This window comes from Nematolebias whitei, chromosome 2 (genome assembly GCF_014905685.2).
Source record: "Nematolebias whitei isolate Nwh7 chromosome 2, NemWhi1, whole genome shotgun sequence".
Lineage (NCBI taxonomy): Eukaryota > Metazoa > Chordata > Actinopteri > Cyprinodontiformes > Rivulidae > Nematolebias > Nematolebias whitei.
Window position 1 is genome coordinate 62,108,565 of NC_056499.1, and position 11,192 is coordinate 62,119,756.

Below are 11,192 nucleotides of genomic sequence, written 5' to 3' on the forward strand. Positions count from 1 at the left end.
CATCCTGGTTTCATTAAAGAGTTGTTCTAGATGCTGATGGCTGTGGGAAGGAAGGATCTCTTGTAGCGGTCTGTCTTACAAGGGATCTAAAGAAGTCTCTGGCTGAAGACACACACACACACACACAGACACACATACATACATACATACATACAAATCAAATTACAAAAAGACTTTATTAATCCCAGAGGGAAATTAAATGTTGTAACTCATCATCCTGGTTTCATTAAAGAGTTGTTCTAGATGCTGATGGCTGTGGGAAGGAAGGATCTCTTGTAGCGGTCTGTCTTACAAGGGATCTAAAGAAGTCTCTGGCTGAAGACATATATATATATATAAATATTAAAAAAGATTAATGTATATATGCATAAACAAATATAAAGTTCTTGTTGTAGGTTTTGGTTCTTTGTTAAAAACAAAAATTAAAGAGTATAGAGTTTTGCTAAAACTACAGCCGCTAAAAAACGCAGCATATGTGATAGAAGCACAGCAGCAGTGTTTGTTTTGCCATTTTTACACGAACCTGGTAATAAGGCATGTCTGTACATTAAAAAAACAAACAAGAATAATTATTAATCCATGTTTATTTTCAAATCAACACTTTAACGTTCACTTGTATCTAAGGAAGGCTGAGGAGGTAACAAAAGATTTAAGGGTGGAATTAGGATAAGTTACGGCTCATGAGGTACTCCATCATAGCATCTCTGACACCTCGGCCCTGCTCTCCATCTTGTGGGACAGCGACCAGGACGGGCAATAAAAAAAAGCAACGAGGTCATCCATTTTGGTTGTGTGTTGTTTTCCGGCTCTTCTTCTTCTAATACATGTTAGTGGTGGTTAGAAAAGAGCTTAATGTAGCACTACCGCCACCAGCTGGTAAGGTGCGTTGATATTAATAATCCACCCACTAGAGGTGAACAATCCGCCCACTAAACGGGAACTATAGGCAATGTGGAGACAGAAAAATAGAGGTCCCACCAGAACTGGACACAACAGGGTCCAACAAGAACCAGACCTGTGGATAAGGGGCTTTAGTGTCTTACCTGTATTCCCCAAAGTGGGGACGCTTCTAGATCTGGCCTCACTTTCTCCAGCTTGACCACCAGCTCTTCACATTGGTGAGGCTCACCTTCTGTAACACAATCTGCCATATTTATTCCCTCATGTGAGAATGTTATGTTGGGGGCTTCTAAGATTTTTGATAGTCTGTGTTGTCTAAGAGCGGTCATCGTAAAACACTGTGAGTTCATATAGGCAACCACGCTATGTGTTGTCAGCACCTGCAGGGCATGGCCCATGACTATGTGTGCTGTTTTTTTAATCAGTTTCGCTATCCCGGCTGCATGTTGTGTGCATGGAGGATGTCTTTTTTCCATGTTCTCCATCATAAATGAGAAGTACTGTAATACTTTCCTCTCTCCCCCTTTTCTCTGAAACAAAACCCCATTTATTGCGTGTTTTGTTACAGAGACATCCAGGAAGAAAGGACAGCTGTAATATGGTAAGGTTAATTCAGCTGCCGATGCCATGTGTTGCTTTAGATGAGTAAAGGCGTCTTCTGCTTCTTTTGTCCGGGTTAGTGGACTATTCAAATTTCTCATACCTTGTTCCTTGACCAGATGGCGCAAGGGTTGAGTCAGGTCCGTGTATGCTAGCAAGTAGCTACGACTATAGCCGGTGAGTCCAAGGAAAGATAACATGTCCTTCACCTGTAGTGGTTTTGGATGTGTAAGGATGCTCTGCTTATGTGCTGAAGACATGCTAGTGGTTCCTGCAGAGATTACACGGCCCAGGAAAGAAACCTGTTTTCTACCAATCTGCAATTTAGTTTTACTAACCTTAAAACCAGAGCCGTGTAAGTGTTGTAGGACAAGTCGTGTAGCTTCCACGCAGAGATCAGCAGTGGGAGTGGTCAACAGCAAGTCGTCCACATACTGGATCAGTGTGGTGTTGCCGGGAAGTGGACAGGTGTGCAAAACGTCCTTCAGGACCTGGTTAAAAATGCCTGGAGAGAGAGAGAATCCCTGTGGAAGTCTTGTGTATCTCTACTGTCTGCCTTTGTAGGTGAATGAAAACAGGTCATGACAGCTGTCCTCTAGAGGGAGACAAAAGAACGCATTAGCCAAGTCAATACAGGTGTACCATTGTTGAGAAGGTTCCAAGGCTGAGATGGATACATAAGGATTAGGAACAGGCACTGTTGGAGTGGACAAGATAGAATTTATGGCTCTTAAATCATGGGCCATGCAATATTTTCCTGTCCCTTTCTTTTCTACGAGTAAGATGGGTGTATTCCAGTCAGAAGTTGAGGGTTCTAAAACCCCAGCCTGTATTAGACCTGCAATAGTGTCGGCGATTCCCTCCTCAGCTTGAAGCTTGTGGGGATATTGTGGTACCCAGATTGGGGTGTTTGTGTTTACCTTAAAGGTGATGGGAGCACAAGAGACATGTCCAACATCAGTTGGAGACTGTGCCCAGAGAGAGTCAGGAAGTGAAGCCAGCATGTCCTCAGCAGTGTGGTAATCTGTCCGTTCTCTCCCATGTTGGCGAGTCAGCAGGTCATGTTCAAGGTCGATCGGTTCAGAACTTTCAAACTGTATTCTGTATGTGTCACATGATTTTGAATAATACAGACCTGGTGCTGTGGTGCGCGTCCAATCTGTGGTAGCTAGAGAGCGTTTAACCATCTCTCCTAACTCCTTGGCTTGGCGCTCAGGATTTATAGAGAGAGATAAATGGGGGACAGCCTCAAGGTCAGATGAGAAGGCTTCTTGGTACCAGCCTGTGTGTTCCCGGTCATAGAAGAGGGTGACGTGAGGCGGGTCAGCAGGAGAAACATAGGCACGCAGACTGATGAGCCTGGGCTTCCAGGTCTGGAATGTTTTCAGGAGACAGCTCGACTGTTCATGTGTCAACCGGCCCCAATAGATGTCTGCGTACTCTGGAGTGACAGGGTGTAACAAATATTGTCCATCTGTGATTGAGTCTCTGCAATGCATGATGGAGCCATCTGGTAGCGAAACTGTCAGCCCATCTGCACCACACAGTACAGTAGCTCCCAGCTTGTTCAGCAAGTCTTTTCCCAGTAAGTTCACAGGAGTAGATGGGGAGCAGACAAAAGAATGTTGCAACGTCTGGGCCCCTAGGTTAAAAGTCAACGGTTTTGTTAAGTGCAGACTCTGCTCTTTCCCTGAGAACCCTGTCAAAGACACGGTTTTTGATGTTAAACTGTTGATGGGGGTGCTGTTTATAGTCAAATATGTGGCTCCTGTGTCCACTAGAAAGTTCATAGGTTGACCTCCCACTCTGGCAGATAACATGGGGTCTGCAGAAGTCATGTTACCTGACTGGGTCTCAGGGGTGTGTCAATATCGTTGGTACACGTCTTCTTCCCACTACAGGTACTGGCCACTGGCAGGAGGCGGTATGTTAGCAGGATTGTGTGGAATCATACCTTGTGACTCTCCGCCTTTACTCCCCTGCATGGGTGGGGCTCTGCACTGTCTGGCCCAATGGCCAGGTCTCCCACAGTTGTAACAGATTTCGTCTTGCAGGTTCCTTTGCCCGGGTGCACCCCAGCCCCCTCGTCCACACGCCATGCCTCCCCGTGCACGACCACCAACACGCCAACCTCCTCCACGTCCTGTCCCACCAGACCTGCGCGCAAATGGAAAAGACAGGAAGGGAAAATAGGGATCGGGATATGGAGAGGAGACAACTCCTCCTCCAGGATACTGATTAGTCACAGGTGCGACATTGTTGTGTGTAAGTTGTGAAACATTCCCTGTTCCCGCAGCTAATATAATTTTCTCAGATTTATCCTTGTTCTTTGATACCTTCTGCTGTGCTTCCTGAAGCTGTAATTTGAGGAGCTGATTTTCTAGGTCAGCTCTTTCATCTTTTTTCTTTTTTAACTTGTCCTGTGCTGCCTGCAAATGATGTAGTAAATGTTTTTCCCACTTAGCATGCTCGCACCCTGGGAGATCAGGATTTTTCACCATCAGCTCTGACACTTCATCAGGTACTCCCTTCAAAACTGCTTCTCTGAACAATTCAGTCAGATTAGACGGTTCACCTTTTGGATTAACTGTTGTGTGCCTCATCCAAATCTCTACTGCTTGAGTGATGTAATCTTTCGGGTGGACCTTAGGGTCCCATTCAAATTTTGGTATTGCTGCCGGAGTAGACAAAGGGAACTGTCGCTTAATTTGTCTGGCTACTTGTGTAATTACCACTGCTAAAGGAGTGTGGTTTGGCTGAGTGTCAGTGCGGGCGGCTCGTTCCAACTCATGTCCCACCATAGGGGTGACAACGTCCTAAAATTGCCCTAAAATCTCCTAGTGCCAAAGTCATTCCTCTCTTGAGTCCATCCAGCTCAGATAACCATAAGCTTCCTCCTGCCGAGATACTAGGAAGCTTATCAACCAACGCGTCTCTATCTCCCAAGGGAAAAGGTACATATTTCAGTGTCCCTCCTGCTGACTGCAGTAAGGGGTAGTTTCCCTGCACCTGTCTTGACCGGAGTGTCATGGGGTGTGTCTTCTCACAGTACTCCGCACAAACTTCTCTTTCTTCTCTCTCATAATCTGCTAACCTAACAAGTCCTCGCATGCTCCTAGAAGCTCTTCTTCTGTCAGAAAACCTCCTTTTTCTCCTCTCTCCGTGACCTTTCCCTTGGCAACCAGAGAGATGTTAACTCCAGTCTCATCTATACTCATTTTATTCTGCTTTTGCTTCTCTGCCTGTTCAAGCTTTAATCTAATTCTGGTCATCTGTTCCTCAGTCTCATGTAGTATTTTTTCTACGTCTTGAAATAACTGTACATGATCATCCAACTTGTCCCTCCTCCTATCTTCCTTGTTCTCCACCTCCTCCCTTGACACAGAGGAGGAGGTGGGGCTGAGGGTTTTCTGTCTTTTTTCTGAGTCAATATCTCCTCTTGGCATAGAGGCAATTTCAAGTTCTGTCCCCATCCAGAGTGGGTTGTGAGGGGGTGGTGGTGTACATTCTCTGGCAGCTGGCTGCACCAATAAGCTTCCATCTAGGATTTCAATGATTGGGTACAGCCCCTTAGGGGCTGTCCATTTGTCTAGTAATGGGCCCACCTCCTGAGTGGGCTCCTCACCACTCAGATAAGGAGGTGGCAGTGAGCTGGAGGCCACATCCTGTTTTTTCTCCACTAGACCATGCTTTATTCCCTGCCAGGATACCAACATTTTTTCACACTTCCTCAACTCCCTCTCGACTTCCTCTCTGTCTCTTTTACATTTATTTCTTGTAAACACCTTCGCCTCCTGTTCTCTGGACATGCACTCAGTCAATTTAGTTTTCAACCCTCTCAAGTGCTTCAGCAAAAAAATGCCCAATGGCCTGTACTCAGTGACGCTGGCTCCCTGTTTAACTATGAGCTCTTCCATTCTGGTCTTAATCTTGCCTCCCTTTTTCTTGTCATTGTCGTAATGTTCTGTTAGGTATGTTACTAAATTGTCAACCTGTGCCTGTAAAGTCACCCACGGACCAGTTCCCCAATGGCTGTTATGTATTTGTTTGTCAAATTCTTCGTCCATCCTAACAGCTTCCTGTTGTGCAAACAATTAAAACAATTAAGTCTTTGTCAAAATTCACGTTTTCACAAAATAAAATAAAATAATAGTCTGTCAAAATTCACATTCTCACAATGAACACACACACACACACACACAAACATTTACAAACACACACACACATTCGTGTCTTTACTACAAAGAGAGGACCAAGTAAATAGACCAGCAGAGTGAGGACCACTAGTTCTGAAAAAATAGACAGTAGCATACATATATCTAGTACAGCTGATTACCACTGAAAACAAAGTGAGGACAAGGCAAATGTCCTCACTTCCCAAAAATGACCTCACTTTGCTGGTTAAAAACATGATGGTCCTCACTCTGTAGCAAAAACAGGAACACACACACACACACTTTGTTGCCAGGTGAAAAGACACGACCGTCGCACTAGTTGCATAAGAGTTATTTTATCTTGAGACCTGGCAACCCCGCTCCACTCACAGAGCACAGCTGTTTTCACATGGAGCGGTCTCATACAAACAAAACACAATCGCTCGTCCGGCGCGCCTTAATTTTCTCTAGAGTTCAAAATCACAATTTCAGCTTCTCACACGACTGTGAGTAAAACACTCAAGTCCACACGGCGGTGGACGATCAGTTATGCTCTGACAGTCGAGTCAACAAAAAAAACAGACCTGAATCATGGACAACACATGATATGTTGGCGCCATCTTGAATAGAAACTATTCAAGATGGCGCCCGAGCTGGTGGCTTGCCGTTCACCTCTCTCCACTCTGTTTGTTTTTTTGCTATTTTTATCATTCTTCCTCAATAACATCAACTCACTGCTGGTGTATGATCGTGAGCAACTTCTAAATCTACAATTTTCCACAAAACATCTCGCCTCGTACGATCATTTCTACCGAGGTTCTGGGCCCCCACCTCCACTGCTCGGGAGCGTCCCTGCTTACCTTCGCCGTGATGTTTTCCTGCCTGCACGGAAACATCGCACCCGCCGCCGCGGGAGACGTGCTGGCCGCCTCGTGAGGCTCAAAGCGAGCCTCGCTCGCTCCTCAGCAACAGCTGACCACCGGACTGAGGATCCTCCACCTGGATGTCTCGCGGAGTCCTGCCCGCTGAAGAACGTGGGGTCGGAGGTGCGCAGCGGGCGCGCGCTCAGCTGCGAAGTTTCCGACAGTCTCCAGCTGATCGAGGTCTGCCTGGGTTCTTCATCTGTACCATCTCCTACCACCCGATCGGTCTGTCCCAACGACCCTGCTGTGTCCGGCGGCTCTCGGACTCCGGCTGTTTGTCCCGGACCGCGCAGCGGGCGCGCGCCCAGCTGCGGTGGGTCCGAAAGTCTCCAGCGGATCGGGGCCTGCCCTGGTCCATCGGCTGCACCATCTACTGCTGTCCCGTCGGAGTGTACCAACGACCCTGCTGTGTCCGGCGGCTCTCGGATTCAGGCTCTTCATTCTGGACTTCGCGACGGACGCGCGCGAAGCTGCGCTTCCTCTGGCCGGAGGAGGCGAAGGCCCGACGTAAACAACCTGAGGCCGCTGATCAGCGTCCTCCCCTCAACTTTTCCCCCAGCTGCTGGCCTAACGAGGTTTGCTCTCCTCAATGTGAGATCTTTATCAACCAAAACTTTTATAATGAATGACTTCTTCTGCTCCAACAACCTGGACTTCTTGTTTCTGACGGAGACCTGGCTTCCTCCTGGTGAGTCAAGCGTTTTTACTGAATTTGTGCCTGCAGACTGTACTTTTCTTAACTGCCCGAGGCCATCTGGAAGAGGTGGAGGAGTTTTAGCTCTTTTTAAGAAAATTTGGAAATGCAGACTGCTTCTGACAGCAGCTTTTGAGACCTTTGAGCTGCTGCATTTTGAACTGGGCCGCTCCAACCCCATCCTGGTTGCTGCTCTTTACAGACCCCCCAAATCATCAACAGGCTTCATCAATGAACTGTCTGACTTTCTCACTGGAATACTGCTAAAATACGACCGTGTGCTGATTCTAGGGGACTTCAACATACACGTCTGTTGCCCTGAGAAGCCTTTGGTGCAGGACTTTCTAAATCTGATCCACTCTCTAAACCTGGTGCAAAATGTTGTTGGCCCCACGCATCAGCAGGGGCACACTCTCGATATTGTTTTGTCTTATGGTGTATCTGTGTTAAATCTGGAAATTGGGGATGCTACCATATCCGATCACAAACCCATCTCATTTGAAATCTCTCTTGCTCGTGAGTCTAAATCCCCCACTCCACCTAGGACCTGTCGTGTATTTAACCCTTCAACCTCTGCTCGTTTTTCCTCTGCTTTTATCACCACTGCTGTTTCAACTCCTGAAACCTCTGCCTGTGTCAGTACTCATGAGCTGCTTAGTCACCACAATGAGACCTGCACCAAGATCTTGGATCTGGTGGCCCCACTGAAAGTCAGGAAAGCAAGGAGAACCCAGTACCCGTGGATAAACGAGACCACCAGGGCAGCGAGACGACTGTGCAGGAGAGCAGAGCGCAAATGGAAAAAGGACCAACTCCAGGTTTCTTTCATTTTGCTAAAAACCTGTTTAAAAAATTACCAAAACACCGTCAAATCAGAAAAAAACAAATACTTCTCCCAACTGATCAGTGAAAATAAAAACAACCCCCGCACCCTTTTCACAGCAGTAAATTCCATTCTTAATGGCCCTTTGTCTGAATGCATGGAGGCCTCTGTGGACGTCTGTAACGACTTCACAAGATTCTTTGTTGGTAAGGTAGAGCTGATCAGATCTTCCATCCCCCGCTCCTCAGTTGACCCATCGGTTTTTGTCCCATGTTCAGCCACTTTCAGGAATTTCAATCCAATCACACTCCCATTGTTAAACAAAGTTGTTGGTCACATGAAACCCTCAGGCTCCCCTGCTGATCCAATCTCTCCCTCACTGTTCAAACAGGTTCTACCAGCGATTGGGCCCGCTGTTCTTAATATTCTTAACAGTAGCTTTGCTACAAGCGTGGTTCCACAGGCCTTTAAAAATGCAGTAGTCACTCCTTTAATCAAGAAACCTGGACTTGACCCCTCAGTGCACTCAAATTACAGACCAATCTCAAAGCTTCCCTTCCTGTCCAAAATCCTAGAAAAAATAGTCTTTACTCAGTTGAATCAATTTTTAACTGAGAACAAAATCTTTGAGGTCTTTCAGTCTGGTTTTAAGCAATTCCACAGCACAGAAACAGCTTTGGTTAGGGTTTGCAATGACATTTTAACTTCAAACGATTCTGGTCACTATGTGGTACTTGTACTCCTTGATCTTACTGCTGCTTTTGACACCGTCGACCACAGTATCCTCATCTCACGGCTCGAACACTGGGTTGGGATTACAGGAGCTGCTTTAGACTGGTTCCGTTCTTACCTCTCTGACAGGACTTTTTGTGTCAAGGTTGGTGAAAGTCTGTCCACTTCGGTCCCTCTTTCCTGCGGGGTCCCACAGGGCTCGATCCTTGGACCCCTTCTCTTCTCGCTCTATCTGCTCCCACTGGGATCCATCTTAAGAAAACATGCCATCTCATTCCATTGCTATGCCGATGACTGCCAGATCTACCTGCCACTGAAACCAGCCAGTGCTCGTTCCATCCACCCTCTCCTCAAATGTCTAGATGACATTAAGGCATGGATGACTTCAAATTTTCTCAGTTTTAACGACCAGAAAACTGAAGTCATCGTCTTTAGTCCTAGCTCAGCTGCCTCCTCAGATCCTGCAAACCTGGACTCACTTCAGCCCTATCTCAAGCACACTGTTAGAAATCTCGGGGTGGTTTTTGACTCGGATTTTAAGTTTGACAAACAGATCAGTTCAGTTCTGCAGAAAAGTTTTTTCCAACTGCGGCAGGTAGCTAAGCTCAAGCCAGTGTTATCCAGACCCAACCTTGAAACATTAGTCCATGCCTTCATCACAACCCGCCTGGACTATTGTAACTCACTTTATGCTGGGGTCAGTCAGGCGTCCATTTCACGTCTCCAGCTCGTCCAAAATGCAGCTGCTCGGCTTTTAACTGGTACACGTAGGTCTGAGCACATCACACCTGTTCTGTCCTCCCTTCACTGGCTTCCTGTGCGATCCAGAATCGACTTCAAGATTCTCCTCCTGACATATAAGTGCCTAAATGGCCTCGCACCCCTCTACCTCTCCGAGCTCCTGGAACCATATGTTCCGTCTCGGGCCCTGAGATCATCGGACCAGCTTCTTTTGGTCGTTCCGAAATCACGCCTGAAGCTCCGAGGGGATCGAGCTTTTTCAGTCAGAGGTCCCAACCTGTGGAACAACCTGCCCCTCAACATCAGGCAGGCCTCCTCCCTCCTGATGTTCAAATCCCTCCTTAAAACGCACCTGTTTGCTCTGGCGTTTAATACGGTGTGAGTTAGTTTATTTTGTTCTGTGTATCTCATTTTAATTCTGTTGTTTTATGATTGACGTTTATTTTTACTGCTTGTTTTTCCTTAGTGTGATCATTAGTGTGTGTTATTGCTCCAGTAATTTTAATTCTGTATGATGTTTTTGTTTTGCTGCCTATGTTTTGCTACATTTCTGTTAAGCACTTTGATAACAGTTTATCTGTTTTAAATTGTGCTCTACAAATAAAGATGACTTGACTTGACTTGACACATAAACACGAATCACCTTTTTGTCTGGACCACGCCACCAACTGACAAACAAGAGACCAGAATAGACAAAACACGGTCACTAGTATAAATTACCTCTTAATATAAGAGACAACGTTGTTTTAATCTTTAGTCCTCTCATCATCATGTATGGGTCTCTGAGAGACTCAGCGCTTTCTCTTATTATTTCTCAGTGTAGTCAGCTTTCTTGTTTCTATTTGTGATGAGTCACGTCACGGGGGAAACAATAAAAACCCAGCAATCATCTCTCCCCGCGTCCGGTAGAAAGTAGGGTATGCCATTCTCCCGACTCCAGGTCCCAGACCTGTCTGCTGACTCACACAAACTATTTCTCTCTCTTTAAGCAATATCAACTTCTTAAAACAACCAAATCACCACAATCAAGGCTGTTAATTTTAGCAGATAAACTGACGAAGCACACCCACACTGTGAGGAAAATTCCTCTTGTTTTTAGCCGGCTAGTGCAGGTGCATAGAGTCCATCTACCTGGATTCAATTCACATTTAACAATTACTCCTGTCTTCATTTCCACTGCCCGCATCCTCCACCAAATTGTTGAGGTCTTTCAAACTGTGAGAACCAACTTTCAAACACTTAGCTCAAAACTGCCTCAACCTGAGATTGTTCAGTGGAAGGAAGATAGAGTCAAAAACACAGCCTGAGAAGTGGTTCTGAATTCAGACAAAGATTTATTTTACCTTCACAGCGCTAGAAAGGGAGACGTCTCACATGCACCTTACATCCATCTTACACGTCTCAGTTACAAATGTATTTGCTTCGTTTAAATACAGCCTTATCAGTCACATTGGGATGTCCTTATCATGATGTTGTTCTGAGTCAGTCGGCGCTACTGGGCGTGGTCTAGCATGGTCTTGTGTTTTTTTTTCGCCCACTGCCCCAGCTGAATGTGATCTGTTCTTGGCAAGATAACAGTAGTCTCTGGTTCCCTTGTACAAGGAGTTACGCACATCATGAACCCA

At 46.1% G+C, this 11,192-nt stretch overlaps 1 protein-coding gene across 1 annotated transcript in view; it reads right to left on the reverse strand.

Annotated features, from left to right (window-relative positions):
• psmd13 (proteasome 26S subunit, non-ATPase 13) overlaps positions 1-11,192 on the reverse strand; it is a 133,344-nt gene that overhangs the window by 17,463 nt on the left and 104,689 nt on the right. Inside the window, exon 13 of the mRNA XM_037695225.1 lies at positions 3,502-3,657. Coding sequence (XP_037551153.1) covers positions 3,502-3,657 — 156 coding nt within the window. The remainder of the gene's footprint in view (positions 1-3,501; positions 3,658-11,192) is intronic.